This window comes from Marmota flaviventris, chromosome 6 (assembly GCF_047511675.1).
Source record: "Marmota flaviventris isolate mMarFla1 chromosome 6, mMarFla1.hap1, whole genome shotgun sequence".
In the NCBI taxonomy this organism is placed as follows: Eukaryota; Metazoa; Chordata; class Mammalia; order Rodentia; family Sciuridae; genus Marmota; species Marmota flaviventris.
In genome coordinates, this window is record NC_092503.1 from 99002199 (window position 1) to 99028687 (window position 26489).

A 26489-nucleotide genomic window follows, 5' to 3' on the forward strand; every position below is an offset into this window, starting at 1 on the left:
TGAGTGAGTAGTACATGATAATTTTCTGTACTGTCTTCACATGTATTCTGAAGATCTAAAAGTGTCCAAAAATATAAAGTTTATTTTTAAAATAAAGGTAAAGAAATGGAGGAAGGAAGGAAGGAAGGAAGGAAGGAAGGAAGGAAGGAAGGGAGGGAGGGAGGGGAGAGGAGAAAAGAAATGAGGATCAGCAGTTGCTGGAATATTTCTTCTGAAAAATTAAAATTTCCAGGTGCCAACCAAGATCTCCTGAATCAGAAACTCTGAGGATGTAGCAGCAATATGTGATTCAAATTCTGTGATTAAGAACCACTTAAGAGGCAGCTGGCCAAGAGTTTTGCTTCAAGGAGCTTCTTATTTTAGATGAAGTCATGTTACTTTTTCTACAGTGCTCAGGAGTGAAGAATTAGGTCACTCCTTTCTGTAACTTCTGACCATCAAATCATCACCTTTCAAGAGAAATGACATACATGCCCTGCTTCTTCACATGTCATTAGTATTTGATCTCCAGGGCCTTCTGTATGTGCTCATCTTCCAGTGTCTCCAGCACATAGATCTTCACTTCTATGTCCCCAAGCATACAATCAGGTACTACCTTGCATGTTTCCAGTGGCTATGACTCAAGGCAGAGTAAGAGTTCTCTGCAGACAGAGTACATCACCTGGCAGAAAGTGACCTTGGGCCAACTGTTTAATCCCTCTGTACCTGTTATACGTGTTTTTCTGTGTTTTTTGGTTGGTAATCCAAAAGTTTCTTCTGAAATTGGGCATGGCAGCACTTGCCTGAATCCTAGTTACTTGGGTGGCTGAGGTAGGAGGACCTCAAATTCTAGGACAGCCTGGGCAACTTAGCAAGACTCTGTCTCAAAAATACAATAAAAATGGGCTGGGGTGTAGCTCAGTGCTAAAGCACACTTGGGTTCAATTCCCAGGAACACATACACACACAAAGTCAAAATATCTTCTTCTTCATGAGACTTTCTGACAATGCAGAGCTAAGATACATATGGTGTTAAGATTAATATTCAGCACTAGGTAAGAACTCAATAAATGAGCTGGTGTTATTGTTAGTGGTGTGTGTTGCCTCTTAAATATTGCTTATCTTCTCCCAAAGGAGCAGAGTTTTGCTTACAGAATAATATTTCAGTAAGAATTGCACAAACTGAAAGGGTGACAAAACCTCAAAATCCTGTTGCAAACACCATGTCTGCTCTGTCACACACTTACAGGTCTTCTCAGATACCTTGATTTTGAGTTGTGATGTTGGAATTATTGAATGTTGTTTATGCAATGCTTTTATGATAAAGATAGAAATTTGTAGAATATATAAAACTGGTAGTGAATTAACCTTCAATTCATAAAGCTCTACTATTTATAGTTGGGCTATTATAAAAAATAATACCACTTTAATTTCTGTTGAAAGGATTTTTAATTCTGGAGATCCTTAGCAGACTTTCTTTTGGTCTAAGAGACAAGATGAGTCAGAAAAGAAAAGCACACCCCAGGGACTGTTCTAGCAGCAGGTGGATAAGTGAATATGTTTGGATAAAATGCTTCAATGTTGTTTATTTGCTGTTTGCCAAGGTTGAATAGAAATGAAACTATTTACACACAGAAGCCTTAGGTGTTTTGGTTTATTTTCCAGATGGGAATTAACGTGGTGGACTCCGCAGTGTCAGGATTAGGTGGCTGCCCTTATGCAAAAGGTGCTTCCGGGAATGTAGCCACTGAGGATTTGATATATATGCTTAATGGCCTGGGGCTCAATACAGTAAGTTGCTTTAACAATATTTCAATACTCACGTGTTACTTCCAGTTCCAAATTGAAATGCTTCTCAGATTTGGGAAGCAATGTTGAGGTCAAAGTTTTACTACATATTTGTTATTTGCTAAAATGCACAGTGGGAAAATATAATAGAGTTCTTTTCTTTTCCCCAGCAGTTTCATAAAATAACTATCACTATAGCCCAATCATCAATAGTGCTACTGTTTCACATTTTATAGTGTTTTATAAACTCCAAAGTAATTTTCCATGTATGATCTGATATGACTTTACACACTTTGTGAGAGTCTGTGTCTTTTACTGTTATGATTGTTGAATTTTGCAGTTTCGTGTTTTGTATGGATACTTTCCTTGGAGGAAACTGAGATCTAGATGGTCTCACAGTGACAACGAGGGCTTCTGAAAAAAAACCCAGTGAGGGTCAAATGATCAAATGATCAGTAAGGGAATGGAGCTTGGAAATATTTAGCATGTGAGACATTGATGGCAAGAATGGTCCCTTTCCAAGTAGCACCTGAAAAGGCACATGCTGTGTGGTAACATCCACCAAAATCGATGCCTTTTTTGCCACATACTTGATAACAATCTGTAAATCTGTAAGGCAGTCTTTAAAAAGAAAGAATATAAAAGGCAAAAAAAAAAAAATCTATGCACAATTGAATACAAATCCAAACTGTTTTCTGAGATGGCAAAGCATGGACTGTATTACTAAATAGATTTTTCCCCCTCCCCTCCTGTCTGTCTTCTTTTTCACCCTAATTACATGAATGTTCCTGCAGCACCAAACTTGCTTATTGTCCACATTCTGCTTCTCACCTCCACCCCTTATGATTTATCATCCCTTGGAATAGCCTTATGACACATATTCCATTTCAGCTGGAAAGCAAGGTACCTTCATCCTGAAAGTATTCTCCCAACATCTCCATGACCATCTCCTAGGCCAAGAGATGAAATCTCCTCTCCTTAGTCCTTCCTTGCTACCCTCTGTATCTTCACCTTGGAACACACCACACAAGGCTGTATCATGACTCTGCTTACCTGTTCAACATCCTGCACAGGCAGATAGCAATTATTGTAGCTGCTTCATACTCAATGCCTGTGACATAATAAAAGTCCAAAAACTATCAAATTCCAACAGCTGTTTTCTACAAACACCAAAAGCTATTGCTTATGTTTTGTGGTTAGGAATAAGTACAATTTCATTTACTAACCAGCTTAATCCTTTCTATCAGAAGGCTATGACAGAAGCTGTAGAGAAAAAGATCCTGAATCAAACTCAGTGATGCTTAGTATGTGTCAGGTCCTGTTATGTAACTGTGGGGTCCAAATGCAAATAAGTCGCTCTGGTTCTAAGAATTTTAAGAAGGATTATAGCATTGAGTGGCAGCCACTGTTTAACTGTTGTCCAAGCTCATAAGGCAAGGCTCTCTGTAGAATCTAATCTCACCATGAATCACAGGCTCAATCATTTGCCAAGCACCACTAGTTTGACTTTTAAGTTTGGCTGTTTATACCTTCCTTACTGTCCTTGTCATGACTACATGTGGGTAGGCTCTTATTTCTTTCCTGAATAGTGATCTCCTACATTGATGATGGCTTCTGACTTGCCTTGTAATTTATCCTCCATGTTGTCATCAGAACATTTTATCTTAAAATACAAGTGTGAATATGCCACGATGTACTTTGAACACCCATCAGTGGATTCTTATTTCCTCAAAAACCAAGACTGTGCTCTATCATATAATCCAGCCTATTTATACTTTTTTTTTTCAGTTCCAAAGTCATGTTTTAGCTTTTCTCAATAAGCATCATGATAAGCTTGTCCACTGTCCTCCATATGTACCCTGCTATTTTTTAGATATCTTATGTTGCTTTTCTCTCTGTCTGTAGTGCCCCACATATCCTCCTTCCTCTCAAAGACTCATTTTCTCCATATAAAACCCAAATCAGGATTTAACCCTCCTAGCACCCTTCCCTGGCACATTATCTCCATTCCTTTTCCTCATGAGTTGGTTGCTCCACACTTCTGTCTTCATAAGCACCTGAGCATATCTTCATGGCTCAAACGATAGTACACATTTTTCTCCTTATGGTTCTATATCAGGGAGCAGAAGTTCCCTAAAGACAGAAACCACATTCCATGTCAGATTCTGAAAACCCCAGAACAAATCATAGTGCATGACACACGTTTAGGCACCTGATAAATGATTTAAGAATAAATGCTGTGTTGTGTCATGAGGATATTTGTGAATCAAATAAAATGGTAGAGAAGGAACAAGATTAAATTCTTCTTTGGAATGACATCAATGAATTCCATAGTTAATAGTTATAAATGGAATCCTTAGAAAGCAAATAGGAACATTAATGACCAAAATCTTCCTATGAACCCTGGTGGAATATCATTCAGAAATGAAAGACACATGAAGATAGTTTTACAAAATTTAAATATTACTGGATTAACCTAAAATGTGCCTAATGAATACTGTTTGAAGTCATTACTATGACAAAACCAAATTTCTCATACCAAAGCAAATTCACTCCTGAAAACGACTACCCTGAAAACAGCTCTACAATAAAAGAAAAATAATGACAGTCACTTAAATGTGTTATTTTACAAACTGTTTTTCTTGATAATTCTTGAAAAAGAGAAGTAAACTACAAAGAAAACGGTGCTTTAAATATTTCAGAGAGAAGTGTTTAAAAAGTCTCCATTTTCTAAAATGATGATCATTATTATGAAAACCCTTATGAATATTTACACTTGTCTGTTTTAGAAAATTCAGACTTCTATAAAGATTAAAACTACTCCTTAAGAGCAAGGAAGACTGGACATGTTTAATTGTAAGCCCTCACTGTGTCTAGTCCATGTTAAGGGAGGACACAAAAGCTTACAAAATGCTACACAAGGGCCAGTCTGTGGCTGAGCCACTTAATGCTGTGACCCTTCCTAGGACAGAAGAGTTCTGGGTGCAGACTTTGATGGTGACCTTTTGCTTCTTCAAGGCCCAGAGATAAGGAGTATGCCCTGAACTTGGACTTCATACCCAACCGTGTCTGTCATCCAGGGATTTACCCAAGCTTTTGCTGATCTTCTTTATATTTTCAGACAGTACACACTCTCAGGCAAAGAAGTTCCAGATGTGTACTAAATACTTCCTCACTTTATCTAACTTACAACTAACCCCTTTACCATCATATGGGTAATAATGAATTAAAAAGCTACATTCATCTTTCCTGTAATCCAAATGGCTTTATCAAATTTGTTTCTTATATATTAAAGAGATTATTTTTTTCCAAATTCAAATCTCATATACAACTTTCTCCAAGACATTATCATTTTTATTTCTATTACTGATATTTTGTGAACTCTTTTCTAATTCCATTATTGTCCTTCCTATAAATCTGATATTCTCCTGAATTACACTGAGTTATTCAGGCATGCCTAGCCTATATTATTATATGAGGGTAAGATTCTATGTCTCAATAACGGAGAACAACCTTAAATATTGACTACATGATTCATGAAAACAAATGTTGCCCCCAAGTCAATAAAATAATACAGTGTTTATAAATTTTAAATAGTTATTTAATTACTAATAAAATTTAAAGGGATCTGTTTTGTCTTTTTTCTTTCTAATGCCCCATTCCCTCTGCTGTCTCTTCTTTTCCTCACTAGGGTGTGGATCTCTACAAAGTAATGGAAGCTGGTGACTTTATATGCAAAGCTGTGCATAAAAATACAAACTCTAAAGTAGCACAAGCCTCCTTCAGTGCTTGACATCAGTGGATTTGTGACTTAAGATCAAGAAGATCCATTTCAGCAGCATACATTCATCTGAAAATCATTAGTGCCAACTCATTTTGAAATGTAATAGGCAAAGGTGGAGAAAGAGGAACAACTTTTTAAAAACATTATTACTGAATAGACTATGACGTCAATAGTAAGCAATACCAGTCATCAGGTAAATCATAATTGGAGGATGAGTAATGAAACTTGTAGACATCCTTTTGAACTTGGAGGAAAAAAAAATGTCTCATCTTTTGCTCTTGTAGAGATGACTTTTTAATTTAGTAGACGTGAATATTGACCTCAGATTTCCCTAAGTGTCACGTACTGTGTTAATACTTAATCATGCTAGCTTAGCACAGTATACACATTGTCAGTAGTTTATGAGCTCCCGCATAGTGTGCAGAGTGTGTGGCCTTGATATTATGTGTTATGCCTCTGGATATCAACTTTCCATTTGCCAAGTCAGTTAAGTTATGGATAAAGAGCCAAATCTCCATCTGACCCTGCATAATTTTAGCAATAGAACTTTTATATTTCAAGTAAGGCTAACATCTGTTAACTATTTCAGTGACTTTATCTGGTTCCAAGAGACTGTGGTCAATGGCAAGACGCCATATCCTGGAAATGCATTATAGCCACCCATGTTTGTTACACGCATCCAGTTTACCATACTTTACCTTTCATCAGCTATGGAAAAAAAGAAAAAAAAAACATGGTGTTACTAAACTATTGAGAAATCATAAAGTATGACTTTTGTTTAGATGTTTAAGTTTTCAGTTATGAGAACACATAGATGCAGGTACCATAATCCAACTCCTTAATTTTAGTTCACTTCCAAATTGCCCAAGGAAATATCACTGAGATCCCAAGGATATTAAGATGATTTTTAGTTCATGAAATATGTTGGTTTATGTTAATTCAGGGTACCTTGACTCTATCAGATCATTTTTTTGGTTCACCTTTTAAAATGATTATTTTAAAGTTGAAATGGGATAAATTTTGTCTTTTGTACTAAACAACATTGCCAGAGAGACAAATTTACTATATTAAAGACTAAAAGAAAGGGAAGCAGGGAAAGGTATTTAGAAAAACATTGCTATAACCTATGCAAATAATACAGGGATGGTGTTCTTACATGTGGATCTGGAATGTCAGTTCTATTACTTATATAGACTTTCCCAATAATACTGGTGATCTTATCTTTGAATAAATTTTAATATAAATTGAAATATGAAAGTGAGCTTTATGGACTTTTTGGAATATATTCATTAAAACCATTGAAATAAAAATAGATTTAAGAAAATAATTATGGATTGCAAATAAGTCATCTTTAAAGATACAGGGTAAGAAAAGTATCAGAAAGTCAGCATTGATAATTGACAAAACCAAACTAAATTCCTATGGAAGAGGCCAACCTACCAGCTCGTGACACTGTTTTGGAGCAGGGGCTGTAACAGCACACTCGTTTTGCAGAGTACTGAAAGCAGTTCTCTTTGGGGTTCAGGTAGGGTGTGAGATAGTGTGAGCAGCATGCAAAATGGCAACTGGTTATGGATCTGCTTCAGTTATATCTCCGTTGTGCATCTCTCTCCATGAAGTATGTACCCTTGCACACTACAGGAGCAAAAAGGTATCTTTACCAAGTGTGCACAGCAGGGAAACTGGCTTTTCCTCTCTTTCTCAAAGCTGCCGAGTTCTTAGTTTTGAGATATTTGAAAAAGTACCTTTTGATACAAACTGCATATAGAAACTGAGACGGGGAAATGTTGCTGTTTTGAACTAAAATCATGGACTGTTCAAGAAACAGAGCAAATAGAAATTCTAGGTTCAGTCTAGCACACAGTTACACAACACTCATATCAGCCTGCAGATTCATTTCCATTACTATCTGATGCTACCTAATCATATTTGCAACATGAAAGTTTATGTTTTAGATACTGGTATCCCTTTCTTTACCCCAAATTCTTTTCTAGCTTAATGAGATTTTTTTTCAGGTTTTGGAAGAAAACTCAGATAATCATATAAAGCTGTCTGAAACCTACAGACAGAATCCACCCAAAGTTATGTCTCAGCTAACCAGAAATCCTTGGAATCATTGCAAGACCCACCAAAATAACTCACCTGCTCATATATCAATACCATATTTAGTTTCAGGGAAAGGATTTAAGAATAAAAATGCAATTATAGCTTTTGTTGAAATGCAAATCAAAATATTTTATAAAATCTATGCCTAAGTCAAGAAAATATTCATTCTATGTATTAGAACCTGTAATGCATTTTTATCATGTGTGTGTGTTGATGACCTATTATAGACAAACATTTTAAAACTACATTCTCTGAAAAATAACAATTTTAGAATCCTGCATTCCTAAAATTCACAAAGCAAATGAATGAAATCTGGCTATGACTTTCTGGGAAAATTCAGATGCCATTGTGATGTTATTCATTATGATCACTACAACATTTAATAAATGTCCTTTTAACTGTACTTATATGGTTATTAATTTCTACATATGTACATTCTGTGTCTTCTAAGTGATTAACTCCAAATATTAGTCATAGACTATTTAGCACAGAGAAAATAAGTCACAGATATCATCTTTGTCACAATTGTAATGAAGAAATAAAACTAAGGACTGGGAACCAGTCAGAAATCTGAATTGAAGAAATATACAGGAGAAGGACTGCTATATATGCCAATGACCATTTTGCTTTTGTGGACTGAAGATATGGGTTTTGTACTTGTATGGGACAGTCCCAAGAGTTAAAAGAATAGTTTTAGAGATATAAAGATAGGGAGGAAGGGACTGGAAAGTAAGAGAGACAGAGATGGGGGAATGTAGGCATGGAGTGAGGGAAGGAGAATGGGAGAATTAGAAAGAGACAGAGGGGCAGAGGTGAGAAATCTTTTCCTCACACTTGAATGGCTGAACAGAGGATAGATTCTGCTGTGATAGGGTGCACCAGTAACAGAAAACTCACTAGGCTTAAGCACAATAAAACTTTTATGTGCCAAATATTCAGGAAAAAAAATGATTTTCCACCACTGTTTAACTCAATGGTTCAATCGTGTTACAAGTTAACATTTTCTCTCCATTTTCCTTCTTGTCTAACCTCAAGGTATGGGGTCACCTTTAGACCCTTGCTCCTCATGGGTGCAAGGCTGTGGGTACTCTCAGCCTTCACATTCTAGTGCTCAGCAGCTGTAGGGCTTTTGTCTTCTCCAGGGTCCTTTTTAATCAAGGAAGTTTGTCCTCCACCCTATTTCAAACTCCCCCTCAGAGTCCAGTGAGTAGGATTCATTACACACCCCATTCCCACAGGAATAGACCTGCTGTATAGACCAAATGGAATCACTGGTGATCTGCAAAGAAAACCTCAGGGAACAACTCCAAGAATGGATCCTATTTCTAACCACTCTGAGATGGGAGGAAGGGATGGAAACTGGAACTTTTTCTTTTTGTTAATTTGAAATAAATATATTTTAAGATGAATGGAGTTAATGCTGCTAATTGGTCTCTATTTTTCCCCCAATGAGGTAGGAAGTGAGATCTTCAGGCATTAGAGAGGGGGGTGGAGTGAGGACTCAGAAGAATAGTAAAATCTGAAGTCCATCACTTGGGGATGGGTAGTAACATAGCAGAGCACCATTAGAAGTTAACTTACTCTATAAAAGTTTTCCAGTGGCTGTTCTGTACTAAATCTAAGTACACTGATCTGACCTTAAGCCACCTTTGCCACCCAACCTGGGACACATTCCCACCTGCTTCAAATACTTTTTACTTTCTCTCCCCATGTTTTACCTCTCTGGCTGCTTCTCTCTACATTTTTAAAATTTTGGCTTTCTCCTTTTCGCTCATGCTACAGACTCACAAATACACAAATATTCATAAATACATTTTCACTATTCAACATTTGGTCCAGGCCCAGAAGGATCATTATCCTGGGATATTTTAAGAATTTCAGGGTCTTGAGCTCCACCTCAGACCTGTTGCATTCGCATCTGCATTTTATCCATTTTATCAGTGTCCTCATAGGACTCATGGGCATGTTAAGTTTGAAAAGTATTTGCCTGCTTGTCACCTCCTTTTGGTGTCTAACAGGCACTGGAAGCTTTGTGTTTTCAAAATACCTTCTACCACTTCTTTCCTCTTGCATTATACTCTAGCCCATATCTTTTCTCTGTTTCTCCAATGAAGCTAACTCACATCCATCTCAGGATACTCTAATGCCTCTGCCTCTAATGCTTTTTCCTGAGCAAAACTGACTCCTTGTCACTCAGGTCTGAGCATAAATGTCCCCTCCTTAATGGGTCTTCCTGGACAACTCAGTCTGAAGTAAATCCTCAGTTACTTTCTCTTACTTCAACTTATTTAATATTTATTATAGATCTGTGTTGTAGCTTGAAAATTTGCATATCTAGTGAATTTAATCACCTTTCTAATAGTTTTTTTCCCCTCCAACAGAATAGATAGTTCCTATCTTGTCCACTCTGACTTCCTTAGTGCCCAGAATATAGTGCTAGGGCTATAGTGGAATATAGGTTCCACTTCTGTCAATAATTTTTAAATTTAAAAAAAAAGAAAAGAAGAAAAATGGGTTTAATTCAAACATTTGGTAATTTAAGGGAGATCATCTCACCAGAGCTGTTTTGGGGATATGTACGTATTTTTTAAATTCCTTGAGCCCTTAATGGTTTTTCTGAATTTATTTGTTCCAGTTTGGAAGAAAATGCTTATTGCAAGTCCTTAAGACATATGATAAATTATTTAATTAGGGAACTAATACATATGTACACCAACGATGTTGTTAAAAAATGTTTAAGAAATCAAAAATGTAAGAGAAACAAATGTGTTGCTAAGCAGGAATCAAACCAAAGTGAAACTTCTGGAATTGATAAGAGTAAATCAATTTCATTAACAACATAAACTTTCCTGAAGTGGAGAAGTAATAATAGGTATACAGAGCCATTAAGCGGTTTTACTTTGGGCATTTAGATGTGCATGTAATTCCTTTCTGTCTCACTGAATCTCTCTTATACACACACACACACACACACACACACACACAGGATACACTATTCTAGTTTCAGCTGATAAAACTCAGTTTCCTTATCACATTCTCTGTAATCTATTTTCTATTCAAGAAAAGAGAAATGCATTTTTTATTCAAATACCCACTATTTGAATAAACAAGTGAACTGTTATACTATCTATCATCTTATGATTAAGATATGTAAAAATTTCACAATTATTTGATATTCAGGCCTTATTATTCTCATATTCCTCCAATAGGTTCCATTTACAGATATTTCAGAATCAAATTTTAAATATTGGTTTTACCTATCTTACCCTCTCACACACAAACCCCTCAATTCTCTGTGTCTGATACACAAAATAATTTACTCTCTGTGGTCTCATTCCAGGCTACACATTAGATTAATCACTGCAGGATGGGAAAGGGGGAGTTAACAATACTAATGTCTGAATTTCAGCTCCAGTGATTCTGATTTAATTGGTCTGCAGTTAGGCTTCATGTATTACCATTAAATATGTACAGCTATATCACATATATATCTATATATACACACATATACATACATATACATATATACTAGGCAATTCTTATATACAGTTTAAATTGAAAATCTTCATTTTAGAGCAGTAGTTTTTGAAGTGTAATCCCAAGACCAGCAGCATGAGCATCATGGCCTGTTTTTCCCTGCAAACTGGATCATCTGGAAGTCAGGTCACAAGATCCGGATTGTGACTGGATATTCTTCAGAAATGAGGGAAAGTAAGAGAACTCATTAGAATGGTGATTAAATTCACTAGATTTGCGAATTTTCAAGCTACAACTCGGATCTCCTGACTCAGAAGCTCTGGGTTACAGTCAAGGTCCATCAATCTGTATTTTAACAGACCCTTCAGGTGATTGTGAGGGACCCTCAAGTTTGAGAATCACTGCCCTAGCATGAATTGTCTTCCAAAATATTGGTTTGCCACACTTGCAATTAGCTCAGAATAAAAAATGGACAAGACTCAGTTTTGCATGCCGTTTATCCGTAAAAACAAATTACCATTTTAAACTAACATTCATATAATCTAAACATATGATTTCACATTTCCAATGTGAATAGGGCCTACAAGGAAGAGGCAGATATGCAGAACAGTGGTATTCTCTGTCACATTCCTCCCCTTGATTCTGTTCATCAGGATTTTTCCAGGAGACTTGGCTTCCATCAGGTTTCTATACATGGTACCTATTAAGTTCATTGTAAGTATTAAAGCAAATTGAAGTTAAGTACTAGAGACAGCCATAGAGGAAGATGATAATAATGTATCAGTTGCAGGAAAGAGAAATTGTCACCTAACAATTTTGGTCCGGTGAGAGAGGAGTTTAATGGACTTGATGCATTTCCATCAATCTTGGGGGCAGAGGGGGGGCTTCTTTGGCAACATCTGATCTTGGGCTCTGGAGGCAGGCAGCTGGTATTGAGTCTTGGTTCTGTTATTCGTTGGCTATGCAACCTTGTTCAATTTATCTAATGCCTTTAAACCTCACTTCCTTCACCTGTAAAACTCAAATAACAATAGTGCTTATTTACACAGCTGTTGGAGGGATTTCATGATATAATGCTTATGTGTTTGGCAAAGTGCCTGGCACTTAGTAAGTGATCAATAAATGTTAACTATCGTCATTTTTATGATCCCTTCCTATGGCCCTGCCCTGGAGTGGAACTTCTTCCTCCATTATGAGTTAAGTCCCAGAGAGGCTCTTGTAAAAGATCATCTTTTATCCTGTTGCAAGTTGAGTTTGTGTTGTCTTAAAGGGTCTGCCAGGATCCCCCAAAATGATCACTTATCATCAAACCCAAAGCCATATAGTTTTAAATTGGCATGATTTTCTCGTATGCTGCATCATTGAGTTCTGTACTCTGAATTACTTATTTCTGTAGTTTATGTGAGTATAATTTGCCTTAGGAATTTATTATGAGACTTTTGCTGAGTAAACTTATGTATGGACCATCATACTCCGTCTCTGTGTCCTGTATCATTTAAACTTAGAAATTTCATGAACATTAGTAATTTGTCCCACTCTTTTGGCAGTTGGACAAGTGAGCAGGTGGATTTTAATATCTGTTACAACATGAATTGCCAGTATTTATTTGGTGGCCTCTCAAGCTGGGTGGGCTTCTGCTTTCTTCTTGTTCTACATGGTTCCATTAGGAAAAGAGTACTCCTTTTGGCTTCTATTGTAATCATCTCTCCTCTGACCTGAGTCATACTGATGAGTTTATGCAGCTTATGATAGGGTTTGTGTTCTTCAAGGAATTCAGAGGAAGCAACTAAAAACTTCTGATGACTGTTACATCTGAATTTCCTTTTTCTAGTCAGTTCTTTAAGGACTCTGTCATTGGTAAGTAGACCACAGGTTCCAGGTAATCAGACCATTATCCTGTATTGTGTGAATCCCAAAAATATAACTCTCCATCTGCAGGTTTGTAATGGTCTTTTTCTATATGTACATGAATACCAGTGTATCAGACTGTACGCTGACATTCTGGAAGCAGAGAGGTCACTATATTACAAGCAAACATTGCCTGCTCTTACAAGGACCTTCACTACATGAAATCAGATTGTATAGAATCAGCTCACAAAATTCATATTGTAAATGTGGGTACACTCCAAAGATGAGGGGAACAGGGAATACCAGTGGAAGTATTTTATAGCAGTCTCTACACTCAGTACTGTACAGTGGCATACAGAGAAGCAGGTCTATGGACACTTCTTAAACAAAGAGCAGTATATCTTAGCTTTTGTGGACTCTAAAAGTCTTCACAGATGTTGAGGATCAGAGGAATTCAGGTTAGACTTATGCTCAATGAAGGATAAGGGAGAAATATGTGAGGATGAATACTAATAGGAGAAGTGGGGGAAGATGTTGTCTTCCTAGAGGAGATTTACACACATGTAAGGTGTAGTGTTGAACACAGACACTGAAAGCCTCTTTAGTCTTCTTCTGTCTTCTGAAAAATTTGTTTAACCACTCTTGTAGCTAGAAGCTGTTGCCTGGACCACTTCTATAAGAAAAAACTAATGTCATTAAGTCATTTTTAATGTGTGCAGGCAAGTTTGCCCTTTGAAGTTGTCATTTGGGGAAGTCATGTACTCATGTCAGTGACATTATCTTTTAGAAATGAATTGTATTGAGTCCTTTCTATATAAGAAACTAAATTTTACTACTGTACTATTCTGTTTTATAGTATGTGGATATTGCTAGCAATGATAGCATTTACTGTATTTTGTTTTCATGCTTTATTAATTTTATCAACAAATATAACATTACCCATTTTGTTTATCCACATTATCCATTAGATTTTAGTGCAAATGATGTTCAATTATTTTTAAACATCAAATGCAGGCTGAGACAAGTTAATTTTTCTCTTTTCCAGGTAGTCCAAAAGAATATTTCAAATGTTTATAAGATAATTTCAATAAGCAGTAAACTTTGCTTTCCTGGCAGAATGTTTGAGCGTTGTCTAGAGTAGCAAGGTGACAGTTTTGCAGGAGTGTTCATTTACTTCTCTATTTCATTAAATATCATTTTATTTTTTTAAAAAATTACTTTACAACCCATATAATGTAATTTACCTAAACAAATTAAGGATGAACTATTAAAAACATGTGGATCCATGAAAACAAAAAGTTTCCAATGTATATCCCAAATATATAAAGAATAAACATTTCTTGGGAAGCTGTGGGGGGACAATTGCCTGAGTTCACAAGTTTAAACACCAACCTAGGCAAGAGTGTTTTCGTTGTGCTTCTTTGACTAGAAGTTCTGACCACACAATTGTAGAGGAGGAAAAGTTTATTTGGGGGCTCACAGTTTTAGATTTCTCAGTCCATAGACAACAGGCTCCATTCCTCGTGGCTTGAGGTGAGGCTGAACATCATGGTGGAAGAGTATGGCAGAGGGAAGTGCTCATATATGGATCAGAAGCAGAGAGAGAGACTCTGCTCTCCAGATAGAAAATATATATCCCAAAGCCATGCCCGCAATGAGCCACTTTCTCCAGTCACACCCCACTTGCCTTCAGTTACCACTCAGTTAATCTCATCAGGGATTAATTCACTGATTAGGTTAAGGCTATTACTCAATCATTTCTCCTCCAAAACTTTGATCAGAATTGTCTTAAGGCCGAACTTCTCATGAAACACAAGGCCATAGTTACTACAGATTTAAATCTGTCTTCTATCATTATTGTCTCAAAAGAGTTCTCTGCTCCTGAATTCCTACCTTTTCTTCATGCCCAGTACTTGGCCTCTGCTGTCCTTCTCTCTCAGGCAGCTGGTACTCATTTGTCCCATGGCATTCTTCACTCTCGGGTATGACTATTAGCTAGGTGCCAGTCTTTCTCACTTGATGTGAGATTCTGAAATGCAAAGGCTAAATCGTATGTTCCACTGAATTCCCTTGTCTCTCATGAAGTCTGATATATTGCAGCACTCCATAAACATTTGCTGAATGAATTCACATCATTTTCCATCTTAATAAATTGGGGGTGTTATTATAAACTTTATTTACCAACAGTCTAAGTAAATATTGAGATATATAGGACAAAACATAATCTCTGCCCTCGATAGTCTAAGACTAAGTTTTTGGAAAGCTTTTGGCATTTTTTATTTCATTATTATTTAAGTATCCAAAAATGGTAAGCCAAGCTGAGTGTTAGTAAGCAGTCAAGATATGTCTGATATTTGAACCATTTTCACTAGACTTATATACAAGTTGATAAGCTGTGGATGAACTTGTCAATCCTCCTATAAGACAATAAAAAAGGTCCAAGTGCAAATCATGATTCTTGTTTGCCTATAAATTTCAGCATAATTCTTTTTGTTAATTGATGAACAGCTGTATTGAGCATTGTACAAATTAAACACTTTACTGAGTTCTGAGGACTTAATAGTAAATAAAGCAAACATAGTTCCTGTCTTTATTGATATCACTCTCTGAAGCCGGAAAGGTACCTTAGTGCAGGATTAGTGTTCACTCAGTAGGGTGGCAGGTATAGATGTACAAGTGACAGAAGTAGAGGCGCTGTGTAAGCTCTGTGTATCTGATATGCTCAACAGGGTCTTCCAGATAAGAGTGTACAAGGTTCCCATGATCTATATCAATCCATATTATTAGGAACCAATTGTACTTATGTGAAAAAAAGGAAGGCATTTCTATATGGGTAGAGTTAATATCAAATTTAGGCCTGTCTGGCCTATCACATAATTATACTGACTTGGCTATTTTCATGTCAACCTTTCTCTTCCTCAGTCACAATGGTTCCAGTCTAACTACTTTGGTTTTGATTCAATGTCTGGCTTCAAATTCTAGCATCTAGAGATGATCATGTACCATTGCATGGATTTAGTTATCCAATCTATCTTTAGCTGTTTGTTACATTGACTAAGTTAAAGGACCTTTTACCCAGAAAAAAAAGTAAAATTAAAATTAAGACCTGAAATTCTAAGCCTCTGTATCCCTTGTAAATTCTCATACATTTCTTTGTTCTTTATCAAATATTTATTATTAACAAGTATTTACTCTTAACATATATTTATTTAGCACTTTATGAAAAGTTAGGATTGCATTTGCGTGAAAATAAGAAAAGAGATACATGGATGCAGGTGTTGTGCTCATGCCATATACAACAAATAGTCAGTGGTTGATATATAACTACTGACAGCTTCCAGGTCCCACCTTTCCTTTCCGCTTTTGTGTTACATGTGTGCAAACTGGTAAGAGAGCTTTGGTGTCTACTCTATCAGTGGAGGAAGTTCAAACCATGTTATCATCAGCAGGTAAATTCAAATTATAGGAACCCTCACTCTGGTTCTATGCCTTAGGCACAATAGAACTAGTGCCACTCATCCCCTTCATTCAAGTCATTTGTCATTCTGCTTGGATATCAGCCCTTCTCTTCTCAGAAAGATTCAATGTGTGAGTAATCAATCTCTCTATTCTCTTAATAAGTATGTGCTATCATCAGTCTGAACTTCTGGGCCAGTTTTTGGTGTAGGTTTATTGTGTCTATGTGAGTCATAACAACACTCTTAATGCCATCATTCTACTCCACCATCCTAGATAGCTTGGAAATATGTTAGCTCTCATCATTATGCTGTTTTCTCATGGTACCAAAATACTGTACCTCAAAATTTCCATCCATATTTCAGACCAGAAGAGACAATAGCAATATTGCTGTTCTACCTCTTTATTGGGAAAATTGTAATTTTTCAAGGAAACCTGAATGTCATTGAGCAGAACTGTGTCACATCACCGTGCTTAGTCTGACAATTCAAGCATTTTATTTGGGGGTGTTGGCACTCCAAACAAGATTATAATTCTATGTATGACAACTATGTTGGCAATTTCAAATAAGGACCAGGCTTTGCCATGTGCTAGATACATAACAATTAGAAGACTAATCAATGGTCTTCTATGAAACTGTAATCAGGCAATCACCAAAATTATTATCAAATGGTAATTATAATCATAAGTACTATGAAAGAGAAGTTCATCTGTCTTTAAGAGTGTATGTGCCAAGCCTGACCATCCAAAGACACAATTCAAGATTCAGATGAAATCTGAAAGATGAATAAGATGCTAAATAGAAAAGAAAGGAAAAGGCTACTCTCATGTGATGGCAACATGTATGTAAATACCTTCTACAAAGAAGGAGCATAGTGTCGTTTGGGAAATTTAAAGAAGGAAAGTGTGATGAGAGCACAGGAGAAAATGGGGGATGTTCATGTATAAACACAAGTTAGGTAACAAGGATCTCAAAGTATAATGATTAAAGAATTCATTTGGGCAGATGCTTGGGAGTTATGTTTACTGCTTCAAACTTTTGAGTCATGGTGATCACTCTCCTTGCCTATGTGTTCAGAAGGCATAAATTGAAACTTAGGTAAAAAAATTAGCTTTGACATGTGATGTAGTATTATTATTGTAATATTTCTTGAATGATACCCCAATTCCTTGGGACTAAACAAATATAAAGAAGAGGGAGATTACTTCTTCTTGTTGGCTGGCTCCTAAGGAGCATCTGGAATGAGTCTGTCTTTTTTATGGCTTAATTACTGAAGTAGTCAATTTTCTATTGTAAATAACAGAAGACTACAAATTGGGTAACTCTCAATGAACAGAGGCTTATTTTGGCTCACAGTTTTGAAGATCCAAGGTTGAGGGGTCACATCTGGTGATGACCTTCTCACTGGAAGAGTCCCAAGGAGTCTCAGGATGTAATGTGCTGGGAGACAGGGAACACACATGTGTATTGATATTTCCTGTGGTCTCTTATGTACTTCTTAATAGTCACCAGATTCAGGCATAGGAGATGACCCTAATGATCTTCTCTAATCCCAATGGCCTCCCAAAGGCCTTACCTCTACATGTCGTAGTTGGATTATGTTTCCATCCTCTTAATACCTTACAATGGGGATGAGATTTCAACACATGGAACCTTGGGGGACACACTCAAACCATATTCAGACCACAGCAGTTACCTCGAGATTCGTATAGTGAAAGGAAGGGTAAGAAGGGTCAACTCCTTTCGCATTATTGGCCATGAAGTTGATATTCTACTGGAAGCCAGGGGCTAAAGCACATGTAGCAAAATAAAATATTGTTTCTTTGGATCTTTATATTCAAATATGAATCAGAAAATGTTCTGTAAAATGTTCCAGAAAAAAATAAGGTATAATATTCCCCCCAAAATTGTAATGAGGGGTAAATAATGGATAATGAACATGATGTTCTATTGTCTTTCTTTACACTGGGAGATAAGCACAATAAAGGGAGGTCTGAAAGACAATGCTTTGAGAACAGTAAAGGAGAAAAAAAAACAGATAAATCAACCTTTTAATAGGTTTTATATGACTGCAGAATGTTTAGTAGGCTTAACATTATTCAGGGTTCAATCTTGGAGGTAGCTTGTGAATGGTTGGATCATCTTTGGAAGTAAATTCACCTATTTGAGAACTTCTATCTGCTCCACATATACCTTAAGTTAAAATTTATGTCTCGTTTTTTAGAAACATCCTTTAGGAAAAAGAAATTATGTCTTTAAATCTACCTGAGATCCTCAAATAAGCTAAAATGGACCATACAAAGTTCTGGTGTACAACTATTAATTTATTTGATTTTTTTAATATGTAGGCATCTTTTCAGGAATATTGGGTATTTCTCTCTACAATAGCCAAATCATCAGTTTCCAAATCTACGGTTATTTGTAGAATCATGTCCATGTGAACCAATAGCAAGTACTTAGGATGGAATTAATAAGAATTTTATTGATTCAAGGTGCTTTGCACCAGCTGTCAGACATAGACCAGACTCCTTAGCTATTCTTCACCCTGATTTCATAAAGAATAGCATCCCCATAGGACGATTTTAATTGGAAGCATATTTTCCCCCCATGATGCAAACTTAAGGTCACAACAGGTAACCTGAAAGATTGTTCCACCAGATGTTATTCCCAGAAAACATATTCCCCAAATATCATGATACTCAAGGGGCGAAGATTACATAAGTCTTAAGATAAACTTCCCATCAAGACAGTTTACTATAACTGAATGGCTGGGTTTCAAATGAAGGCAAGATGCAATTTAGATTCTGGTATACATTAGAAAAATGAAAATTACATTCTCCACCTGTTTCAGGGCCTGTTACTTTTGTGTTAAGCTGCATGGTGTACTTTAAGGTATTCAAGGCTGAGTTTAATACATGGTTTTGCATTCTGAAAACCAGAAAATCTAATTTTTTCTTATTATAGTAGAGTTAAATGTATAGTACTATTTATTTATTTTCATGATAGACTTTTTAAAAGTCTATTAGTAACATAATTGTAGATTTAAATGGGAGAAATTTTAATTATCAAAAGAATTTTCCAATATTTATGATAACTTTTAAATTTTGTAAATGTATTTGAAATGTTTTTTTTTTTTTACACCAGAAATTGAACCCAGGATGTTATAATCATTGAGCCCCATACCCAAACCTTTTTAAAAATTGTTTTGGAAACAGAGGCTCACTAAGTTGCTTAGGGCATTGTTAAGTTGCTGAGGCTGGCATTGCATCTCTGATCCTGCTGTCTCAGCCTACTGAGTCTCTGGGATTACAGGTGTGTGCCACCACACCAGGCTTGAAATAACTTTTGAAAGTTGCCATGTTCTTTATTAATTGTTAAATGTTTCATGAAGAAATTTTTAATTGTTTGAAGCCTTCAAAAGAGTTAAGCCTCAAAATACATTTTCAATTCTGCTAAAACTATTTCCAAATCCCTACTATATCATTGTCCTGGCATGAATAATTATCATCAAGACTAGCAAATATTTACTTTCTAATATAGAGTATAAATCAATCATAGTGTTAGATTCAAAATGATTAAATTTGCATATTGCTTTTCTTTCCAATTCAGGATACCAAGTAAAGAGAATTCAAATGGCCAAAGTATTTCAATATTGCTATGATTAATGCTAATTTGTGAAAGTATTTGTGTAATTATATCTCTAAGTCACCTCTTCTTGACTTTCAGCTCCATGAAAATTGTGGCAAGGACTTTGTCTCTAATATACAGGTCCAACACAAGAAATGGTAAATGATAGTGTTACCAAAAATTTTAATTATTATCTCTCATTGATAGCATGAGAAAGCAACTGGAGAATAACATTGGGAAAGCAAGAGCAATCTTTTATGCAAAAAGAAGTGGCATCAAGAAAACTATAAAACTGTAATTTTGGAATTATCCAATAATCCCAGAATGGTTGGAGTCAGTGACTGGATAATTAAGATGCTCCCAACTTACATAATGAATATGATTCTGTTTTCAAACCCCAAAGTGTGTACATCTTAAACAGAGGCAATTAATACATTTGGCACTAATTCTTCCTTTGGCACTCTCTCATAAATGTAACCTAACTTTATGTACATAATTTTCATATTTCATATCTCTGGTTTTGATCTCTTTAAGCCATCCCAATGGATCCCCCAGTTGACAGGTTTTCTTTTCTTTTTTTGGTACCAGGGATTAAACTCAGAGGCACTAGACCACTGAGTCACATCCCCAGTCCTATTTTGCATTTTATTTAGAGACAGGGTCTCACTGAATTGCTTAGCATCTCGCTTTTGCTGAGGCTGGCTTTGAACTCTATCCTCCTTCCTCAGCTTTCTGAGTCACTGGGATTATAGGCATGCACCACCATGCCTGGCTTGACTGGTTTTCTAAATACCTAATGTGTTTTCCCAGCTGCAGATTAATTAGCTGCCAGTGAGAGAACATTACTACCTTAATGACAGCAACTTTGGATCATTGGCATTTAATTCCTTAAGCAGAGTTAAGGAAACTTGCTTACATTAAAACTGAATTTTCTTAACCCCGGAGTGGTAATATGGATCACTTAAGTTATTATTTTTGTATATGTCAAATGCATTCTCCTTCTTATCCCCAAAGAAGTTACAAACCATATGTGGTACAATAAATAGGAGTTGAGGCTGCATTTTGAGCAGAAAAATCCTATTCTAATTCCAGCCTGGCCCCTTATCAACTGTATAAATTTCAACAGATTTCTTAGTCTTGCTAAATTCATTGTTGTTCATCTAAAACATGAAGAAAAACCTGGTGCCTATCAAAGATAACTCTGATGAGTATTAAACATAAATCTTGGAAGATTGCCACATTGAGTAATTAAATAATTGTAACATATTTTGTTAGACTGTGTTGTTATATTCCAATATCCCCTGGGCTGCTCTGTAGGACTACACTTGCTGCCTACTGATGTAGGCAGATATAGACTTGGTTTAGCCAATGAAATGTGAACAGAAATTAGATATGTTACTTCAAAACACAAGTTTTATGATAAAATGTGTACTTTGTCATAATCTTTAATCTCCCTCTGGTAATATTCAGAGGAAAGTTATTTCATCAGCCTAGGCCTCCCAGTGAAGAATGTAGAGCAGTCAGAGTTTACTTGTAATGGACTCATAGTGTGATCAAAAACAAAACTCTTTGATTATAACTCATTTATGTTTCATGACTGCTTATTACTTTAGAATAACCCAATTATCCTGTTTGATACATCTCTTACAGGTATTAGTATATTGATCAAAGAAGTTCATGGAGGTAAGTCAAAACAGATGTTTTTGAAAATGAAATTATCATAAAAACTGTACAATCAATAATACATTTTAAAGGTTAAGTGTAAAATGGAACTCAGCTTTCTAATACCTATATCATAAAAATGAACTTCTGTAGATACTAGATTTAATGCCCATGATCTAACTAACTAACGGGAATCAAACTAATTCTTATTCAGAAACCTTAGCCATGTTCCATGGACTTAACTAAGGGGATTGAATTTGACCAGCAAATGGGATGTGATGTGGGAAATTATTTGCTTTGAGTCTGTCTTCACTGATCTGTGGCAATAATAATGAAATCACTTGAAAAACAATAATGGGCTAACTCCAGTCACAAAATACCTACAAAAGCATTGTCTTCCATGTGGTTTTTGTATTTGGTATGCTTCTGACATAAAAACTCTCTCATCTTCTACATGCAATAGAAGTAATGAAGGAGATGGAAAGAGAGGGAAGGAGGTCCAATTTCTGATACTCTATAGCATCTATTTCTTTCTATCTTCCTACTTCCTCTCATCTCACTTCTTTTCATCTCATTTCCCTAGGACTTATTTCCACATTTATTTTTATTAACTGTTAGTTGAACTTTCTTTTAGTTGAATCAATGTTCTGTTGAACTATTGTGTGTATATAATAGGAAAATTATGGAAAATCTTAAGCCACCATTTTTTTTTTCATTTTCCTTAAATCATGATATGCTACAGTTCCAAAACCAATGAAACAACAGTATTCATTACTCCTGAGACAAGTTGGGTCTGGTCCCAGAACAAAGAAGTCATTGTTGAGTTTGAGCTTAAAAACCAGTCTTTTCAACCACATAAAAAACAACAGCTCTGAAAGCCAGACCTTGTTGAGAGAAAGAGAGCAATGTTTTCTAAATTTTGAAAACTTCCTTATACATCTCATGATCCAGCTTTGGCAGACTTGAGTCATAAAGTTCTACTAAAAGTTATAGCATAAAAACTGTGGAGGATATGCTGTGAGAAAAGCTGACATTGGATAGGAGCTTTCAACCTTGGGGAGATAATGGATGCAAAAGGCAGAGGAAAGAAGTCCAACTTTGGAAATTTGTACCCACCCCTTCTCAACAACCACTTTCCCTTCCCTGATCGCCAGTTCACCTGTCAATGGTAAAGGCACCGTGGTTTTCAGGCCAGGGAAGAAATAACAAACCAATAATCACAGTAACATAAATTTTGAGGACATTTCCACATAAGAGTACTTTACTTCTCATTCTTCAGCTGTTCTTTGTCTGTGTGTCAACTCAACATGGCACAGGGACTTTAGCAAGGAGGAATCCGTGATAGAGAGAGGGAATAGATATTATAGCTTCAAACAAATACTTCAGAATATAGCAATGTGCAGAGAGAGAGAGAGAGAGAGAGAGAGAGAGAGAGAGAGAGAGAGAAGTGAACTATTTTACTTAGTAAATAGTAAATGACACTCTCGGAGAGGTCCAGGAGATTTAAATGATGCCAAGGCTTTGGATGGCCATGACACATAAATTTAACCTCTAGGAAAGGGCATGGATGTCTGTTAAGTCTAAAATTGCTCAGATTAGTATAATGGGCATACAACGTTGAAAGCCACTCCATCAGTTGTTTTCAAAGCAAAGCCTCCACACCAGTGGTGTCAGCATCATGAGAGGACTGTTAGAGTTATGAATTCTCACCTCACCTGAGAACAAACAGAAATTCTGGAAGCAGAGCCCAGAAATTTTTGTTTAGCAAGTCCTCCAGGTGATTCTGATGAAGATTGAAGTTTAAGAACCACAACACAGAGCCAACTATAAACTGACCAATGCCTGTAGACTACACCCTATTGTCTCATCAATTTTAGGCAGTTTCTTTACATAGATAATGTACTTTACAGTGAATGAAATGAATAGTTGACTTAATGCTCAAAACTCAGGAAATGAAAACAAAAATAGACAAAAAGGATGACACCAAACTAAAAAACTTCTACACAACAAAGGAAACAATCATCAGAGTCAAGAGACACATATAGAATGGGGGAAAAATAAATAGTGAAAAAAATCCATTAAAAAATAACCAAAGGACCTAAAAAAGACATTTCTCAAAAGAAGACATGTAATGATTAACAGGAACATGAAAAACACACAACATCACTAAACCTTAGGGAAATGCAAATCAAAACCATGATGAGATGCCACTTCATCCCCATAAGAATGGCTGTTAATAGAAAAGACTGAAGATAACAAGTGCTGATGGGATGTGGAGAAAGGGAACCTTTGCATACTCTTGGTGGTAAGGTAAATTAGTTTAGCCGTTAGGGGAAACAGTGTATATTCCACAAAAAGTGAAAAATAGAACTACCATATGGTTCAGCAATCCCACTACTGGGTATATATCAAAGGAAATGAAATCAGTATGTCATAGAGACAGCTGCACTTACACATTCATGGCAGCACTATTCACATTAGCCAAGAAATGGAAACAAACCAAGTGCTCATGAGCAGAAAAAATGTACAAGACTGTGGTACACATACATAACGGAATACTACTCAGCCATAAAAATGATGAAACCATGTCTTTTAAGACAACATAGGTGGAACTAAGTATGTTGAAGTGAAATAAGTGAAATAAGCCAGGCTGAAAAATGAGACTGCATGATCTCCCTTACATGTGGCATCTAAAATAAATGGTCTCATAGAAGTTGAGAGTAGGATGTTATCAGAACCTGGAGATAGTATGGGAGAATAAGGAATGGTAAAAGGTTGACCAAAGGTACTAAGTTATAGTTAGATGGAAGAAAAAATTCAGTGGTGTGCTATTGTAAAACAGGTGACTATAAATAACAATAATATGATGTGTACTTCAGAAAGCTAAAAGCAAGTATTTTAAATGTTTTCATCATAAATAAATGATAAATGCTTGAAGAATATGTTTACCCCAACTTAAACATAACATAATGCATACCAAGCATCACATTGCCCCATAAATATATACAATTTACTGTTTTTATGCATCAGTTATAATAACTAATTTAAAAACAATGTTTGTTAGCTATTGTCTGAGTATTCTAGTGTTTGCCTGTTGCTAGCCAATTTCATCATTCCTAAACTTGTTTTCCTTCTGTTCTTCATTGAATCAGAAAAAAAAAAAAACAAAAAACACATAAACAAACAAAAACAAAATTGGGGAAAGGAGGAAAAGAAATTGAATCAAATTAATACTTGTCATGAAATTTGCAGTATTCCTAAGGCAATCCATTCCCAGCTTTCCTAGGAATCTCCATACTGCTTTCCATATTGGCCGCACCAGTTTGCAGTTCCACCAGCAATGTACAAGTGTACCCTTTTCCCCACATCCTCGCCAGCACTTATTGTTGCTTGACTTCATAATGGCTGCCAATCTTACTGGAGTGAGATGGTATCTTAGGGTGGTTTTGATTTGCATTTCTCTGACTGCTAGAGATGGTGAGCATTTTTTCATGTACTTATTGATAGATTGTATGTCCTCCTCTGAGAAGTGTCTGTTCAGGTCCTTGGCCCATTTGTTGATAGGGTTGTTTGTTATCTTGTTGTTTAATTTTTTGAGTTCTTTGTATATTCTGGATATTAGGGCTCTATCTGAAGTGTGAGGAGTAAAGATTTGTTCCCAGGATATAGGTTCCCTATTTACCTCTCTTATTGTTTCTCTTGCTGAGAAAAAACTTTTTAGTTTGAGTAAGTCCCATTTGTTGATTCTAGTTATTAACTTTTGTGCTATGGGCGTCCTATTAAGGAATTTGGAGCCCGACCCCACAATATGTAGATCGGAGCCAACTTTTTCTTCTATCAGGTGCAGAGTCTCTGATTTGATATCTAGCTCCTTGATCCATTTTGAATTAACTTTTGTGCATGGCGAGAGAAAGGGGTTCAGCTTCATTTTGTTGCATATGGATTTCCAGTTTTCCCAGCACCATTTGTTGAAGATGCTATCCTTTCTCCATTGCATGCTTTTAGCGCCTTTATCAAATATAAGAAAGTTGTAATTTTGTGGATTGGTCTCTGTGTCCTCTATTCTGTGCCATTGGTCCACCTGCCTGTTTTGGTACCAGTACCATGCTGTTTTTGTTACTATTGCTCTGTAGTACAGTTTGAAATCTGGTATTGCTATACCGCCTGATTCACACTTCCTGCTTAGAATTGCTTTTGCTATTCTGGGTCTTTTGTTTTTCCATATGAATTTCATGATCGCTTTATCTATTTCTACCAGAAATGCCGTTGGGATTTTGATTGGCATTGCGTTGAACCTGTAGAGAACTTTGGGTAATATCGCCATTTTGATGATGTTGGTTCTGCCTATCCATGAACAGTGTACATTTTTCCATCTTCTAAGATCTTCTATCTCTCTCTTTAGGGTTCTGTAGTTTTCATTGTATAAATCTTTCACCTCTTTTGTTAGGTTGATTCCCAAGTATTTTTTTTTTTTGAGGATATTGTGAATGGGGTGGTTTTCCTCATTTCCATTTCAGAAGTTTTGTTACTGATATACAGGAATGCCTTTGATTTATGCGTGTTGATTTTATATCCTGCCACTTTGCTGAATTCCTTTATTAGTTCTAGTAGTTTCTTTGTAGACCCTTTTGGGTCTTCTAAGTATAGGATCATATCGTCCGCAAATAGTGATATTTTAAGTTCTTCTTTTCCTATTTTTATGCCTTTAATTTCTTTTGTCTGTCTAATTGCTCTGGCTAGTATTTCAAGGACTAAATTAAA

General features: G+C 36.1%; 1 protein-coding gene across 5 annotated transcripts in view; it reads left to right on the forward strand.

The window, feature by feature from the left end:
- Hmgcll1 (3-hydroxy-3-methylglutaryl-CoA lyase like 1) overlaps positions 1-5560 on the forward strand; it is a 138306-nt gene extending 132746 nt beyond the window's left edge. For all 5 annotated transcript variants that reach the window (XM_027938272.2, XM_027938273.2, XM_027938274.2 and 2 more), the window contains 2 exons: positions 1645-1770; positions 5459-5560. In XM_027938272.2, the coding sequence (XP_027794073.1) occupies positions 1645-1770; positions 5459-5560 (228 nt within the window). The remainder of the gene's footprint in view (positions 1-1644; positions 1771-5458) is intronic.
- Positions 5561-26489: the final 20929 nt, after the last annotated feature.